Raw genomic sequence first — 19050 nt, 5'->3', positions numbered from 1 at the left:
AATGTGCTATCGTGAGAATGATTGTTGATTGTGCTCCACTTAAAAACTAAATAGTTTCACTGTTGCTATTGAAGTCATTCCAAACAGTATATTTAACAGAGCAAATAAAATGTGACCATACTTTATCACTCCTATATAGTCAATGGTGCTATTTAGGCCTATCATTTGCAAAGTCATCAACAGCTATTGTTTCAATTCAACCCCGAATTCAACAAAAAATAGACAATACAATAGGCCTAGGGTTTCAAGCTCTGGTTGATTTCAAATGTTATGATATTTAGTGATTTTGAAATGTGTTTGGTTGTCAACGCAACCAAATATCAACATTTAAAGGAGATCTATCTTCTGCTTGGATAGTTCCATCTGTGCCACTGACAGTCTGGCTTTAATAAATGTTGTCTACAAATGAATCATTGATATGTTAGATTCACGTCTGCATCTCGACCCAAAATCTAAGTTAAAGAATAGGACTGAATCAAATCATACTTTTATTAAAGTGCATTTAAAGTTTGATTTGATTTAGTCCTATTCTTTAATAAATAAAAGTTAAAGAATGGGACTAAGCCTGTGGCACAGATGGAACTATCCAAGCAGTCGATACAGCTCCTTTAAATGTTGATGTTTTTGTGTTGTCAACCTAACACAATTCAATATTACATTCACAGTAAATAGCCTAAAGTTAAGGCTATCTTACAAACTAATGTAACATTCAACCTTAAAATGAGTAACAGATCCATGGCCCTATTTTGAGGTTACTGTAACTATACAATTCTTCTTATATAATTATATAAAGTCTGCATGTTCAAGATAGCATGCATAGATCATCGCAGGTCGGTGTAGATATTCACAATAGCTGTAATAATCTCTGCAGAATCTCAAATAGCATTGATTACTTGCACCATGTACTTCTAATCAGGGCAGGCGTTGTGGGCGGGCCCTAGGGGGTCTGGCACGCCTACCGTACCTCTTTGACTGTCCTAAATAAAACATTGAAATATGAATAATTGATTTGACCGACAGGCAGAACGACACATCAATCTCATATAAAGCATCCGTGCGAGAAAAAGCGCCCCTCTGTCTCAGTACGTGTAGCCCATGTATCTGATGCTGTCTGAACAAGAGTATGGCATGTCGTACTCTTTTTGTCCAGACAGAATCAGATACATGGTTCACATACAGTGAGACAGAGGGGCGCTGTTTCGCTCACTTGGATGCTTTCTCCAGTGAGATAGCTTCAGCCACTAGCGAGTTGAACAGGGATGTAGCGCTGCCGTAGCGTAGTAAAAAAATATTTCTGGAAAATCAATTCTGATACATTTGAAAGAAATTATTTAATTGCTACAAAAATCCATGAAAACGATAGAATGACAAACTAAATAAATTTGTAGGCTGTAGCAGCCTATAGGTAGGTAAATGGTGCTTTCTTTCCGACCTCTCAATTCAATTCAATTCAATGGCCTTTATTGGCATGGGAAACATATGTTAACATTGCCAAAACAAGTGAAGTAGATAATATACAAAAGTGAGTTTATAAACAATAAAAATGAACAGTAAACATTACACTCACAGAAGTTCCAAAAGAATAAAGACATTACAAATGTCATATTATGAATATATACAGTGTTGTAACGATGAGTAAATGGTTAAAGTACAAATGGGAAAATAAATAAACATAAATATGGGTTGTATTTACAATGGTATTTGTTCTTCACTGGTTGCCCTTTTCTTGTGGCAGCAGGTCACACATCTTGCTGCTGTGATGGCACACTGTGGTATTTCACCCAGTAGATACTGTATGGTTCGTTTTCAAATTCTTTGTGGATCTGTGTAATCTGAGGGAAATATGTGTCTCTAATATGGTCATACATTTGGTTAGGAAGTGCAGCTCAGTTTCCACCTCATATTGTGGGCAGTGTGCACATAGCCTGTCTTCTCTTGAGAGCCAGGGTTGCCTACGGCGGACTTTCTCAATAGTAAGGCTATGCTCACTGTGTCTGTACATAGTCAAAGCTTTCCTTAAATTTGAGTCAGTCACAGTGGTCAGGTATTCTGCCACTGTGTACTCTCTGTTTAGGGCCAAATAGAATTCTAGTTTGCTCTGTTTTTTTGTTAATTCTTTCCAATGTGTCAAGGAATTATCTTTTTGTTTTCTCATGATTTGGTTGGGTCTAATTGTGTTGCTGTCCTGGGGCTCTGTGGGGTCTGTTTGTGTTTGTGAACAGAGCCCCAGGACCAGCTTGCTTAGGGGACTCTTCTCCAGGTTCATCTCTCTGTAGGTGATGGCTTTGTTATGGAAGGTTTGGGAATCACTTCCTTTTAGGTGGTTGTAGAATTTAACGGATCTTTTCTGGATTTTGATAATTAGCGGGTATCGGCCTAACTCTGCTCTGCATGCATTATTTGGTGTTTTACGTTGTACACAGAGGATATTTTTGCAGAGTCTCAATTTGGTGTTTGGCCCATTTTGTGAATTCTTGGTTGGTGAGCAGACCGCAGACCTCACAACCATAAAGGGCAATGGGTTCTATAATTTATTCAAGTATTTTAAGCCAGATCCTAATTGATATGTCGAATTTTATGTTCCTTTTGATGGCATAGAATGCCCTTCTTGCCTTGTCTCTCAGATCGTTCAGAGCTTTGTGGAAGTTACCTGTGGCGCTGATGTTTAGGCCGAGGTTTAGTTTTTTGTTTTTTGTGTGCTCTAGGGAGTCTAGATGGAATTTGTATTTGTGGTCCTGGTCGACTGGACCTTTTTTGGAACACCATTATTTTGTCTTACTGAGATTTACTGTCAGGGCCCAGGTCTGGTAGAGTCTGTGCAGAAGATCTAGGCGCTGCTGTAGGCCCTCCCTGGTTGGTAACAGAAGCACAAGGTCATCAGCAAACAGTAGACATTTACTTCGGATTCTAGTAGGGTGAGGCCGGGTGCTGCAGACTTTTCTAATGCCCCTTGCCAATTCATTGACCTTCTCTCTCTCTCTCTCTCTCTGGCGGTGGCACAAATGATGAAGAACTGCAGATGTGTGTAAAGAGGCCTGTCAGTGGGAGGGTTGACCTCTTCGAGTGGGCCAAATCCAAGAACAGTCACAGACTGAAAACACGACCAGTGGGTGATAAAACGTCTGTCCTCAAAACAGTTTGTTATGGACTTGGGGTTCATGTACGACGCATTTGAGCTCGCCCTACTGTCCGAGTGTTAAGCTTACAGAAAAGTACTAACTCTATTGTGCATGCAGGCAAACTGATCCACCGCATGAACCGTATCATCCCACCAACGAGATCTAGCATCCAAAACTCCACGGTCCCCCTCTTAAGCAGTGGGACCCAAAACGATATGTGACCAACCCAGTTAGGGAGTTGACCAACTTGTTTTTCTCTGTAAGCTTAAGCACTCGGACAGTAGGGAGAGTTCAAGTGCGTCGTCCAGCACCACATTTTAAAGGGCGCTCAAATTGCTTAAATGAACCCTTATCAAGTTCTGCTGCCTACACCGACTCATTACATATTAGTATTATTAGTATTGCTATTACAAATAAAAAGACTATCACTTCTCACAATGGTGCTCGTTTAGTAAAGTTAGATCCAAGCTGAATCATTGCCTCACAAAATCACATCATGATTTTACAGAACAGAATATAATAGCATGTTCTGTACAGTAGTAGTAGGTGTATAATATGTTACACCAAAAACACCTCCTCAGTCATTTCTTATCTAGAGCTGAATAGTCAAAAATGTTTCCTCATGCGGCCAAAACTCAACAGCGCACAGGACCCAAGTGGTAAATATAAAGATCCAGTCCATTTTTTAAATTGGAGGCCAAATACACTTCAGCGTTGTGATGGAAAAATTCTAGTAAAATGTATAGAGCACAGAATTAAAAAGCTATTGTCGCATATTATTCATCAGACAGGTTTTTTACATGGACGATACATTGGAGATAATATAAGGCAAGTACTGGAAACAATAGAACACTATGAGAAATCTGGGAAACCAGGCCTGGTTTTCATAGCTGACTTTGAAAAGGCTTTGATAAAGTACGACTGGAATTTATATATAAATGCCTGGAATATTTCAATTGTGGAGAATCTCTTATACAATGGGTTAAAGTTATGTATAGTAACCCTATGTGTAAAATAGTAAATAATGACTACTTTTCAGAAAGTATTAAACTGTCAAGAGGAGTAAAACAAGGTTGTCCACTATCAGCATATCTATTTATTATGGCCATCGAAATGTTAGCTATTAAAATCACATCCAACAATAATATCCAAGGGCTTAGATGACCAGGGCTTAAAAACAAAGGTGTCATTGTACGCTGATGATTCAAGTTCTTTTAAATCCACAATTTGGATCCCTCCACAACCTCAGAAGATCTAGATACTTTTTCTAACCTATCTGGATTACAACCAAATTATGATAAATGTACTATGTTACGTATTGGATCAGCAAAAAATACAACTTTTACATTATCGTGTAGTTTACCAATGAAATGGTCTTACGGTGAAGTGGACATACTCGGTATTCATATCCCGAAAGAAAGAAACGATCTCACTACAATACCTTTTAACAGAACATTAGCAAAAATAGATAAGATCTTGCTCCAGTGGACAGGAAAATACCTGTCTATTTGTGGAAAAATCCCCCTGATTAACTCTTTAGTCATATCCCAGTTTACCTTTTTGCTTATGGCCTTGCCTACCCCTAGCAAACTGTTTTTTAAATTATATGAGCAAAAAATATTAAATTTTATTTGATACGGCAAGCCAGACAAAATTAAACAGGCCTATTTTATATAATGAATATGAATTAGTTGGGCAGAAATGATTAAATATTAAAGCATTAGACCTCTCACTAAAGGCTTCAGACATACAACAGTTATACTTAAATCTGAACTGGTTCTCTAGAAGATTAGTAAGAATGTCTCACCCCATGTTCAATAATGGCCTTTTCCCCTTTATTCAGATTACAAACTCTCACTTGAAAATAAAATCATCTCCAAAATATCGCTATTTTTAAAACAAGCCATAGAAAGTTGGTTGCAACTTCAGTTGAATCCACCAGAAATGAAAGAACAAATATTATAGTTAAACTCAAATAGACTAAATTATATAAACGGTATAATCTATCAATTATATCACAAATAGGACTGGTGGAGTTATGTCACACATGCAGCTAACAAAAATATATGGAAATGTCTACTCTACTCAAAATTACAACCAACTAATTGCAGAATTACTGAAAAAATGAAAGAGGCAAGTGGAAGGGGGAGAAAGTAAGGAACTTGTCTTTTGGCCCTGCATTGAAGACCAAAATTGGTTCAATAAAATTGTGATAAATAAAAAAGTCTGCCAGTTTCATTTAAGGACCAAAAACTTGACAGCTGTGTCATATAGATTACAAAATAGTTGGGAAGAGATTTTCAATGTGGCAATTCCATGGCACGTGGTTAATAAACTGATACAGAAAACGATGCTGGATTGAGTTTTTTTATTTAAATTATTATACAAAATTCTTGCAACCAATAGAACATTATATATATGGGGGATACAACCATCCCAGCTCTGAAGATTTTGCTGTGAAGAGACAGAATCATTAGATCATTTGTTTTGGTACTGTCCATATGTAGCTTGTTTTTGTTCGCAGGTTCAGGAATGACTGAAGAATTGCAACAGTTACTAGGAGCCAACTCTGCAAATAGCACTGCTGGGTGATTTAAAAAGTCATAGACAATTGATAAATAATATATTAATACTCTTAGCAAAAATGTGTATCTTTATTTTACAATATGTAGAATCTATGAAAATAGAAAGCTTCAGAACTTTTGTGAAACATCACAGCACAGTTGTATGTACAAATGTATATAGTATGTATAAGCTGGAAGTAAAAGCCAAAGTTTTTTGTCCATTAGTTTACTCCAATTAGGGGAGGGGTGGTCAGGTTAGGGGGACATAATAAAGGAAAATATAGTCACAAAAAATATATATGGGGATTGGTAATGATGCAGACAATTACATTGATGGAAGCCACAATCTATCTGCAATATTAAAGCTGATCTAACCCCTACATATACAAAATAAATACATTTTAAAAAAGGTAGGTGCGTGGATCAGAAAACCAGTCAGTATCTGGTGTGACCACCATTTGCCTCATGCAGCACGACACATCCTAATGTTGATCAGGCTGTCGATTTTTGCCTGGGAATGTTGTCCCACTCCTCTTCAATGGCTGTGAAAAGTTGCTGGATATTGGCGGGAACTGGAACACGCTGTCGTACACGTTGATCCAGAGCATCCCACACATGCTCAATGGGTGACATGTCTGGTGAGTATGCAGGCCATGAAAGAACTGGGACATTTTCAGCTTCCAGGAATTATGTACAGATCCTTACGACAATGGGCCTCAGGTTCTCGTCACGATTTCTCTGTGCATTCGAGTTGCCATCGATAAAATGCAAGCTTCTTGATATGTCACACCTGTCAGGTGGATGGATTATCTTGGCAAAGGAGAAATGCTTACTAACAGGGATGTAAACAAATTTGTGCACAACATTTGAGAGAAATAAGCTTTTTGTGCATATGGAACATTTCTGGGATATTTTATTTCAGCTCATGAAACATGGGACCAACACTTTACATGTTGCGTTTATATTTTTGTTCAGGGTAGTTTTAATTAACGCTCAGCAGCATGTCTCCCAGGACTTGGGGGGCTGCTGGGTAAGAGAGTTTCCCACCACACCACGACCTACCAGTCACGAACCCTGATGGACCCTAACCAAGACACCGTTCGAAAGGAGGTTTGTGTGGAGGCCAGGAGATAAGAAATAGTTGGGATGTCTGGGTCTCATGCAAGCTGCCTTCTGTATAATGATAGACAGCTCCACACCAGGGCCTCCCTGTGGGTTCACACTGAGGAAACCTTTAATTACAGGAGTGGAGGTCTGACTGAAAATGTTGCAATTCTCAGGGCCAGATTTAAAAAATGTAACTAACTTGGAGCTGGTTTCCTTGTGTTTTTACCGGGTTTTGTTTTGCTCATAAAACTTGGGGGCCCAAATAAAACCACCCGCAGGCCAAATTCGGCCATGGGCCACCAGTTGGAGAACCATGACCTAAAGGAAATGCATCATAAGTCTCTAGAACCAAGATTGAGACAGTTTTACTGTATGGCAAACAAAGTCTGCACCTCAGATCGATGGTCTAAAAGGTGAAAATGTGCACTTAAGAATGAATACCTACTGATAGGATTGTCGGGATAAGATGAACCGTGAACAGGGTGGTGGTGTGCCTGGCTGTGATTTCAATAAACACTTTGAAGCAACCACATCAGCACATACTGCAGAACAGACACAGATGTATATTTCACTCTGCTTATAACTGCAGTGAGAAAGTTGAAGTGCAGCCTAGTGTATGCAGTTCCTTTCAGCTTACTATACCCATTCAAATGATTGGGGCCAAGAGAATCAAAGTATCGTATATACACTTAGATTCCCTGTAAGTCCCTGGTATATTACATGGGAGAGCCTAAACGCTCATATATTAGACTAATAAGAATATAAACTATGGAAAAGTCTGGCTGTAGACATCATGTGATCAATATAGTCTCTTAAAGGGAAATGCAAGTTTAATAAAAAAGTGTTTTTTTAACTTAATAAAAAATCAACATGTTTCAAAGCCAAAGATGCCACCACCCTAGAAATAGCATGTTCATTCACCCTTCTAGTAATTCTAATAATATGGTTGCCACCTCCTACAGTGTGATTGGGGCAGAACCTACCTGTCCCTCTAGGTCCTTGCAGGAGATGGACGGAGTGTTGACATAGGAGCTGATCGAGGAGCTGGTGTTGATGTCATCTGTGTCGACGGTGTCACTGATCCCACTGCTCACCGAGCTGCTGTCGTCCCAACTGGGAGCGAGGAACACAGAAGGGAGAAAGAGTATGAGTTTGAATATTATATGGTAGGAGTTCGTAGTGAGAAAGGGGGAAGACATGATAGACCGAATGTCAGGGAGAAAGCGAGAGACACTGTAGAGCAGGGGTGTCAGACCAGTTCCACCCCCCCCCCCCCCCCACGTGCCGCATTCGATCATCACCATGTTTCAAAGCCAAAGATGCTGACACCGTAAAAAAGAAGCTTGTTCAGGCCACTTCTCTCTCTGTAATTGATTATGGTGACTTGTTGTATATGCATACAACCTCCTCCGTCTTACAGAGACTGGACTCTGTTTATCATGCAACCACCTCCGCCTTACAGAGACTGGACTCTGTTTATCATGCATCCTTGCGCTTTATTACAAATGCCAAGTCACTCACCCACCATTGCACATTGAACGAAATTGGTAGGTTGGACCTCACTTTATATGCGCATAAAGATTAATTTGTATATGTTCATCTACAAAGCCCTTTTGGGTAAACTCCCTCTTTACCTCTGTAGTCTGGTCTCCTTCACCACCAGCAGTGACCATACCCGGTCTGCTAGGTGGTTGCTACTTAAAGTCCCCAGGACATTCACAGTATTAGGCAAGACTGCCTTCTCTTCGTGTGCACCAGACGCATGCAATAGTCTACAATCCATGCTTCATCTAGATATGTTAGTGCCACTGAATATATTTAAAATATTGATGGGAGACTGTTACAGAGGAGTGTAAATGTTTTTTGTTAGGCTGGATCATGTTGTTGTATTGTTGTATGTTTTAATTCTGTAATGAATTGATTGTTGCTGCCTTCTTGGCCAGGTCTCCCTTGTAAAAGAGACTCTGTGTCTCAATGGGCTTTTCCTGGTTAAATAAAGGTTAAATAAATAAAAATAAAATCACAGAGGTTCGGAGGGCGGCACTTAAAAAACAATTTTTTCAGTCATTTAGCAGATGCTCTTATCCAGAGTGACTTACAGTAGTGAATGCATACATTGCATAATTTTTTTTCTCTGTACTGGTCCCCCGTGGGACTCGAACCCACGACCCTGGCGTTGCAAACACCATGCTCTACCAACTGAGCTACACTTAAAATGTATTATATTTCCTTGTCATCAAAATGTACAAAAGATTGGTCTCCTCCCTGGCTGTCTAGCGACATGCGGTCTGGGTGCCCACCCTGTGAAAATGAATGAAAAAAGAACTAATGTAAAATAAATAAATACACATTTTATCAATAATCATTTTATCAATGAGCTTGAGGACATTCATCCAAAGAAGGGACAGAAAATAACACGATCATTTCAAACTGAGCGTTATCAACGGAAAAACTGGCTCTGTGGCTGCGCTGCTAGTAATCAACTCTACTGTTCGCCTGCCTGCTGTTCTCGAACCAGCAACAGCGTGTGGACAAAAGCCGGTTACTGCGACTTGAACAACTAGCCTACAGCACTCAACAAGCATGAGAATGGATGTGAGTGTCTCACATCCAGAGCCAGGTAGCTCTGAAGAGATTCAGTAGCTCGCCGCTAGATCTGCCATTGAATGAACAACGGAGATTGAACATCAGCATGCACAATGCAAAGGTAAAAGAGAGCCGTGAGGTTTCGAAAGACCTAGCTAGTTAATGCTACATGCTACCTAAACAGGAGATGGCATTTCGTGGCAACGATGAGAGTGCCAGTTCATCAAACAGGCCCAGGGGCAACCATGTGGAACTAGTACACGCCTTAAGACTTATCTGAAAAAGATGAACAGTTAGCAACCCATCTAGAGACGCCACCGTGTTTGCGTTTTGCTCACGGCCCATGGAATTTTCACAGAAACAGGCGCGCTCTTCTGTGTTCTGCAGAACAAAAAGATGGATATCAGTTTCTGCCGTACCCGTAACAGCGACACAATGAAAGCGCTGGAACGGCCGTGACAAGACTTTGATAGTTTCTATGAGCGATTCAAGCAGAAAAGCAACGACCTGGGCCTAGCACAAAGCGAAACTCGCAGTAAATAGCCAATCAGTAGAGAGGGGGCGAAACTACTACTACATACTGGACAATATTAATGTTCAGATGAGAGCCAGGTTTGACCACTTTGGTGACCTTCATTTCCTTGGCTTAGAGGACTGCAAAAAAATCTAAATGATGTCACAAATTTCGACACCAGCAAACGAGAGCCTGTCAAATTATGCCAATTACTTCGATTTCGTTAGACTTAAGGAAGATCTTGTCGGATTGTACAGTTAACAAATGGTACAGGACAAATCACATGGACAGCTCCTCAGCTTTTTCTTCCAGCATGACCAGACACAGACTGAGTTACTGCAGCTGGTGCTCACTATACCAGCCACAACAGCATCTGTTGAGAGGTCATTTTCGGCGCTGAAACGGATAAAGACAAACAGTCGAAACTGGACCGATAAAGGGTGACTCTCATCCCTTGCAAGCATCTCCATTGAGAATCGAGACCGAGAGACTTTTAAAACGGAGGGCCAACAGGGAGGAGTTCTACAGTTCAGTAACTGATGTCTTTACCCAGAAGGAAAGAGGGATGGACTTCAAGTGTTTAGCGCCCTCTACTATTATCACATTACATGTCTATTGTGTTAGTATATATCTCAAGCAGTAGCACTGACTACTAGGCATTTAGTGTGTGTAGGGCTGTCTACAAGTAGCCCTACTCGCTGGCATTTGGGTCGCTGTCTGTGGTGCTGAAAGTTGCCTGGTCGTGCAGGTCAGTTGCGTAATTAGGGCCTGTGAATGTGTGCCTACAGGTTGCGCCGCCTACCTGTTGCTGTTTGATGGTTGGTTGATGGTTATCTATGTGATCGCGTCATACTGAAAAACAGAGTAGCAACAAATCCGCTTTATGGATGTGTGCGCTGGGAGTGAGTGGTAGACAATAGAAAGTGTCTACCCGGCCTCGGACCTTACCGCACGCCACTGTTCGCTTCGACGACATCGGCAAGCTGGACAGAGTGAAAAGACTTTAGGCGTAGGCCCGTTATCATTTCTTCACGGTTTCAATTTGGTTTTAGCCATTTCAACATCGATTCAAATACTCAAACCACCCGCGGGGCCTTGAGTTTAACACGCGCTGCAGAGAGACAGAGATACATTAATAAGACTAGACAGGGTAGAAAGAAAAAAAACTCCTATTATTCTCCCTCTTTCTTATTCTCCCTCTTTTACCAGGTCTGTTGGCCAGAATCAGCATTCCCATCATGCCTGTGACGTTAGGAACGTCTCCCTCCAAATTCCTAACTAGTTTTAATTAGCGCTCAGCAGAGTGTCTCCCAGGACCGGGGGCTGCTGGGTAAGAGAGTTTCCCACCACACCACGTCCTGTCTGTCACCAACCCCGATGGGCCCTAACCAAGACACCGTTTTAAAGGAGGTTTGTGTGGAGGCCATGAGATAAGAAATAGTTGGGATGTCTGGGTCTCATGCAAGCTGCCTTCTGTGTAATGACAGTGTCACGGGTGTCGTAGGGTGTAGACCAAAACGCAGCAGGAAAATGTATACTCATCTTCTTTTTATTTGTGAAGAAGGAAAAACACAAACAACGTATACAAAAAACAAACAAACGAACGAACGAACGAACGAACGAACGAACGAACGAACGAACGAACGAACGAACGAACTAGACAGTCTCGTCAGGCACACAGCTAAACAAGAAACAATCTCCCACAAAATCCCATGACAAACACATTCCTATTTATAGGACCTTCAATCAGAGGCAACGATAGACAGCTGCCTCCAACTGAAGGCCCCAACACCAATTAGCTAAACATAGAAATACAAATGACTAGACTGAACATAGAAATAAACTAACATAGAACAATAACCAAAACCCTGGACTAATAAATCAAATACCCCTCTACATACACAACCACCCCGAACCATATAAACCAAATACCCCCTCTACATGAACACATACACACCCTGAACCACATAAAACAAATACCCCCGCCACGTCCTGACCAAACTATAAGAACAAATAACCCCTTTACTGGTCAGGACGTGACAGACAGACAGCTCCACACCAGGGCTTCCCTGTGGGTTCACACTGAGGATACCTTTAATTACAGGAGTGGAGGTCTGACTGAAAATGTTGCAATTCTCAGGGCCAAAGGCTCTATCTGTGTGTGAACGGACTGAAAGATGTGTGTGTGTCTGCGTGCATGTAGATGTGTGAGGATGTGTTATCATCCACTGTCTGTGTGACAGAACCACTCCTTTCACAGTATTCACAGAGGTGTTGAAGTGTGGAGGGAGTTGGGTGGGAGGGTTCTCTTTATGATTCTAAGTTCACACGGATCAAGACGCTCACTCCTTCCAAGTCTGCCTGTCTGTCTGTCCTCAGTCTCCCATGCCAGTGTGATTGTTGCTGAGCTAACCAAAACAAACTCGGCCAGCCACAGCCAGACACTGCTGAGTGTTCCCTGTGAGAGCATCAACACCTCAGCCAGAAGCAACAGACCCCTCAATACACAGGTCTACTCAGTCCACTGTCTCAACTACGTCCAACCATTTCAGAATAGTACCACGTTTACTGTGAGGAATATAAAATGGTAGCAGGGGGAAATCAGAGTCCATAGATGACAATAATGAATGATGAACTGATGAACTGATGAATTGCAAACAGTAGTCCTAAACATTAACCACAGGTTCCAGTCTGCTAGGTAGGTGGGCAGAGGTCTGGCTCTAATCTAACACTAGCCAGGCTTGGGTTGCAAAACTACAGGTAATTTACCAAAGTTACCAGAATCTTCAGTAATTTTGGTAATTAACCAAAAACTATGGCAATCTAACTTATTTGTTATTAATATATAGTATTGTCCATAAGTTTGTAACAGATAGACCATATGATTCAAGAGAAAATAGCCTAATTAATGAAAAAAGCATCTTAATCAACAATGGCAATATTTGCAATTAACTCTGCAACTCCTTCCAACTATCAACTTTTTTCACAACTGCCACCAGTTTGACACCAAAACAGTGACAACAAATAGATATTGACATTGTCAAATGAAGTGTGTAAAAAATAACGGATAGTTCATACTGAAACCCTCATATTAAACATCAATGGTATTCACTCAGTTGATGGTTTGTATTTAGGATAATGTTTTACAGCTTTGTCATTCTATTTTTTATTTTAAAATCATCTTATTTAATTATTTCATATATTTTACACGTGATAAGGCCAGACAGAGGGCCAGAGATAATTACAGACACCTGTGATAATCTGAAGTACCCAAAAGTGCCACTAGATGTCTTGTGCTAGATTACATAAAATCCTTGAAAGTTGCCCACATTCTGGTAGTTTACTGGTAAACTTTGAAAGTTTCCAGTAATATACCCTCCCTCTGCAACCTTAAGCCAGGCACAGTTGCTACATTTCCATTGAGGATTTACCACAATGTTTTACCCAAAAGGCTCAGACTTTTCTGTTTCCATCGACATGGGCCGGCACCGGTGTCTCCCAAGGCCATGGCTCCGGCGGACCTACTCTAACTTGGAGCCAAGGCAAGGCCCTGGGTACTTTTCAGCTTACATTTACATAACAATAACTGTGAACTTTAACACCTTCTCACAAAGCAACAGTCTTGGATGATGCCGAGGTTGTTGATTCTGCTCGCCAGAAGTCTTTAGTGTCACACTCCTGATGGAAACACCATAACACTAGAGCTGTCATTAACATACAACACTGGCGGCCCACTGGTGTGGGGGTAAGTGTCAGTGGTAAAGCACCAGGTGTGTCCTGCTGGCCAGATGCCTGCCCGGTAACCTGGAGTGCCCAATCCAGCCCTTGTTTCACTGTACTGGTCTTCACACACACACACACACACACACACACACACACACACACACACACACACACACACACTAGAACTCCATCCACACAGCTACACCAAAACAATTCATCTTTTCACTGAGCCAGGGCTGAAACATGCAAGACAAGGCCAGGGGCTGGAGTGGGGGTGGCAAAGGTGGAAGAGGTCCAGCACAGAGACACAGTCACTCAGTATTTGGAATGTCTCCCTTCCTCCGTTTCAGCTTGGGAGAGTTCTACTGTATACTTTATGGACTTGTGAGAACTGAAGTGGTCAAAACATATTTCAGATGGACCCATTCTGCTTCTAGCCACCCAGCACAGGACTAATCATGACTGGTGGGCTGAGGTTCAGACAGGTTACGGTTCACCCTTTGCTATGCTATCAACCCTGATTATTTGTTAAATGGAGGAGGGAGTCTCCTGGGGGTGTTCTAGGCTGTGAGTCAGAGATTGACTGGGGGTAGAGTGAGCTCTCAACCCATGTAGGTTGACTGATACTGTGGCTCCTCCAGGGCCCGGAGGAGATATAGGTTAGGCCCTCCCCTCCCCGGCACCTGATGCTGCAGTGCTGCTGTCACTGTTTCCTCCAGTCTGAATAATGAGCAGAGACTGGAGCTGGAAGGGTACACCTGGTCCCTAATCAACATCGCCCCTAAGCCACCATCCCTCTGTCTCTATTTTCTCTCTCCCAGACACTTCACTCTCTCTTTCTACTCCCCATCTCTCTTCCCTTCCCTCCTCTCGTTTCACCCTGACTGGGAGATTGTCCCTTATCAAAAATGTGTATTTGTAAAGAAAGATGACCAATATATTCCATGATCAGAAGAGTATGTGAAAGACTAAGGTGGGGAGTTGGGGGTCAAATGAGTTGATATTGTTGTGTTTGTTTAGATATTAAAGACTGGAGTCTCTATAGAGTGAGTTGGGGGTGGTGTGGCGGTACACACTGTATATCCCCCCCCCCCTTGTTTCTGTGTGGGGAATGCAGGATTAGAGACACAGGGCCCCAGAGGAGTGAGGGGATCAGTGGACACTCTCTGGGGCAGGACATTGGGTGACTTTGGTCTGAGAGGCCAGTGGAGGGAAGTGAGCTGAGCTCAATCCAGAGGCCCCCACACCACGCTGTCCTGTATGTCCACTCTGTTTGGTCAGGGTGGGAAGCCATTAGCTCGACTAGACTTCTCACCCCCTCAGCAATATATTCAAAGCTGTTGCCAAGCGATGAACACCTAATACCTAACTCCAAGCTGCTCAGACAAAAGTGCCACATAACCGTTTTATACTTGCTTGGAATAAAAACAACACCATAACTATAATTTGATAACAAATTATATTAGAATGGCTGATTGCTGACATAAAACAGTCAGTCTGTCAGTACACTAAAGCAGACAGATTAGAGAGAAAACAAACCAGGCAAAGACAAACCCACTGGGGACACCACGTCATTTCAACGTGAAAATGTGGGTCATTTTGGGTTGAGACGTTGATCAATTAAATTTCAACCTTTATTCACCCAATCAAAAAGACAGGCAGAAGTTTGTTGAATTCCCAATGTATTATCATTATGCATTCAACCATCTAAAGCACAACCAAATTCCAATAGAAAAACAAGGTCTGATATTTGGTTTAGCTGTCATGTAAATGTGTTATCACTGCACTTTCAACCATTTAAAAGCAGAACAAAATTCAAATTGGAATACAATGTCAGATATTTTGCATTTATACAACTTCATGTGTTATCACTGTGCTTCATCTAATACCACAACTAAATGACCTGGATTGCAGTTGAGATTACATTCAAAGTACATAGTGCAAGTGATCAATGCCGTTCGAGATTCTGCACAGATATTTGTATTGTGAAGATCTCCACAGACCTGCGACCTTTGCATGCTATCTTGAACATGCACGCTTTCTATGATAGCATAATACGATTTTTATAGTTACAGTCACCTCAAAACGTGGCCATGGATGAGTTACTCATTTTAATGTTGAATTAAAACTGTCACATTAGTTTCATAGACTAGGCGTAACATAGTAGATGTAAATCCGGGACACTCAAATGAGTATGATATGTAACATTTGGTATGGTTACGTAAGATGAAAGGTTGCTTAATGCAAAAACTAAAGGAGGGTGGTTGGTCGGTGTCAGTGTGGGTGGATGGATGGGCGTATAACGCGAACGTCTAGCAACCCAAAGGTTGCGTGTTTGAATCTCATCACGGACAACTTTTGCATTTTAGTAAATCAGCAACTTTTCAACTACTTACTACTTTTTAGCTACTTTGCAACTTCTTAGCATGTTAGCTAACCCTCCTCCTAACCCTAACCCTTTTAGCTAACCCTTCCCCTAACACTAACCTTAATCCTTTAGCCTAACTCCTAACCTTAACCCTAACCCGTACCCTAGCTAACGTTAGCCAGCTAGATAAAGTTAGCATTAGCCACCTAGCTAACGTTAGCCACAACAAATTGTTTCGCGAATTCGTAACATATCATGCGAATTGTAATTCGTAACATATCATAAGAAATGGATGATGGACATCCACAAATTAATACATACCATTCGAAACATAACATATCATACTAAATGGAGTGTCTCGGATTTACGTAAAGAATCATACGAAATGCTCGGAGACCAGGTTGGATAGCCTTAACTTTAGGTTATTTACTGTATTACAAAAGTCATATTGAATTGCTTTAGGTTGACAACGCAACCAAATGTCAACATTTAAAGGAGATGTATCTAATGCTTGGATAGTTTCATCTGAACCCCTGGCTTAATCATATTCTTTAACATTTATTTTTGGTTTAGTTGGCGACTATCCAACATATCATTTCTTAACTACTTTGACAAGTTAATAGGCTATTTACTGTATTGCAAAAATGATATTAAATTGTGTTTGGTTGTCACTGCAACCAAATATCAACATTTGAAGGAGATGTATATTTTGTACCACTGACTTAGTCTGACTTTAATTCCAGTTTGTCTAAAAATAATTATTGATATGTTGGATTCACGTCTCCCTCTCAAACAAAAATCTAAGTTAAAGAATAGGACTAAACCAGATCATATTGTCACGACTTCTGCCGAAGTCGGTTCCTCTCCTTGTTCGGGCGGTGTTCGGCGGTCGACGTCACCGGTCTTCTAGCCAACGCCGGTCCATTTTTCATTTTCCATTTGTTTTGTCTTGTTTTCCCACACACCTGGTTTTCATTCCCTCATTACGTGTTGTGTATTTAACCCTCTGTTCCCCCCATGTCTTTGTGTGGTATTGTTTGTTTGTAAGTGCTTGTGCACATGTTGACTGGTGTGCGTCGGGTTTTGTACCCAAGTTGTTATTTTCTTAATGCCGTTTGTTTTGCAATTAAACTGCTCCGGCTATTGCCTAGTTCTGCTCTCCTGCGTCTGACATCCCTGCCACCAGTTATGCACCCCTTACACATATGCACTATAAATAAATAAAATTGGATTTGATTTAGTCCTATTCTTTAACTTAGACTTTTGGTTGAAATGGAGAATTCAACATATTCATTATTAACTTGAAGATTACATTTGACATCAACTAAACCTTGAAACCCTAAGCCTATATATGTATTGTCTAAGGCCTATATGTATTGTCTATTTTTAGTTGAACCCTGGGTTGTATTGAAACAATAGCTGTTGATGACTTTGCAAATGCTATATAGGCCTAAATAGTATCATTGATAATATACACTAAGTGTACAAAAATTAAGAACACCTGCTCTTTCCATGACATAGACTGACCAGGTGAATCCAGCTGAAAGCTATGATCCCTTATTGATGTCACTTGTTAAATTCACTTAAATCAGTTTAGATAAAGGGGAGGAGACAGGTTAAAGGAGGATTTTTAAGCCTTGAGACAATTGAGACATGGATTGTGTATGTGTGCCATTCAGAGGGTGAACGGGCAAGACAAAGATTTAAGTGCCTTTGAACGGGGTAATGTTCCCTCTAAGCTGCGAGCGTGCACGGGCGCACAGCTTCCCCGGGACAGCTGCGCAGAAGAAATATCAACCCACACAGAGAAGCACGAGATTGAACTTCAGAGTTTTTCCCCTTAGTTAACACTATCAACGTTTCCCTTTACTGTGGGAATTGTGATCTAATCAACGCAATATTAGCCAGTTTCAATGCAACACACCGAAACAAAATGAACTGTGCAAGAGATTCTGTTGTAGGCAGAAGGCATTGGAGTAGGATTCTGTTGCATTGACAAGCAGGACTCAGCCAGTACTCTACACATACCGGTGTGTATAACCAATCAGAGCTGCAGTAGGCCTGTATGCAAATAGACCATTGCCATATATGGATCTGTGCCATTCACTTTGAACTAGACTGTGTTTACAGCATGAGTGGTCATGAGTTGATGTGCTTGTTTTGAGATAAAAGCGAGAGCTGCACGTAGCAATGTGCACATATGTTCATATCCTTTGCTAGTTAGTGAGTTATTAACCTCTTGAATAAGCTAAGTAGCCAATAGGCAGAGGGTAGCATAATTTGTCTGATTCTCTGTAATAATGGTATGGGAATAATAATGCATTTTATTTTGTAAAGTGGTTTCTTGCAACAAACAACAATTCTCTGGAGAGAATTGCTTGTGAAAGATTAACGAGATCATGTTTCCATGGAATATCTGTTGCTGCTAAGGAGTACTGTCTGCATTGATAGCTGTGCTTGCTGTGGATCTTGTGAGGACACCTGCGCGGAACTGCCATACTTGGCTGAGGAAATATCTACGAGTAGTGAGGCGGGGTGCTTCGGGACTTTATGTGTGTCGTCATTTCTTTTGAGCTCCAACGCGCGCCAACAGGTTTAAGCAAGCTTGCAAGTAATTTGGGCATGGGTTGTGAGAAACCATTCGAGTTCATTTCTTTTAATTCTTTTGATGTGGTACATTGAAGATGTGATAATATAGACCTTGAACCTTATGTCTGTGCATTGGTGGAGTCATTTACTGTTTCAGTTTCATTTAAATGCATGGGAAAGCATATCCTTATGTAATAACAAAAACCTATAATCATTCTGAAGTTAATCCCCTAGTTGTCAACACCCTAGTGAGTTTACAATAGGGATTCTTATTGGAGATGTCTTTCTCACCTAACATCCCATGCTGTTCAGATATTCTAAGTAAGGTAATATCGTGAGAGTCAAATTCGAGCCTGGTGAGAGGGTTACACTAGCAAGCAAGGGATAAGAACGCTGCCAGCCAATATGGCAATGGAACATTTCGAACAAACGTCTGGCTTGCGTCCATAGATACAGAACAAAATGACTGAACGACTGGGT

At 41.1% G+C, this 19050-nt stretch overlaps 1 protein-coding gene across 12 annotated transcripts in view; it reads right to left on the bottom strand.

The window, feature by feature from the left end:
* Positions 1-19050, bottom strand: part of LOC115152279 (neuron navigator 2) — a 138786-nt gene that overhangs the window by 36555 nt on the left and 83181 nt on the right. For all 12 annotated transcript variants that reach the window (XM_029697014.1, XM_029697006.1, XM_029697012.1 and 9 more), the window contains one exon: positions 7774-7903. In XM_029697014.1, coding sequence (XP_029552874.1) covers positions 7774-7903 — 130 coding nt within the window. The remainder of the gene's footprint in view (positions 1-7773; positions 7904-19050) is intronic.

This window comes from Salmo trutta, chromosome 17, assembly GCF_901001165.1.
Source record: "Salmo trutta chromosome 17, fSalTru1.1, whole genome shotgun sequence".
Classification (NCBI taxonomy): Eukaryota; Metazoa; Chordata; class Actinopteri; order Salmoniformes; family Salmonidae; genus Salmo; species Salmo trutta.
This window is presented reverse-complemented; position numbering and strand designations above follow the sequence as displayed.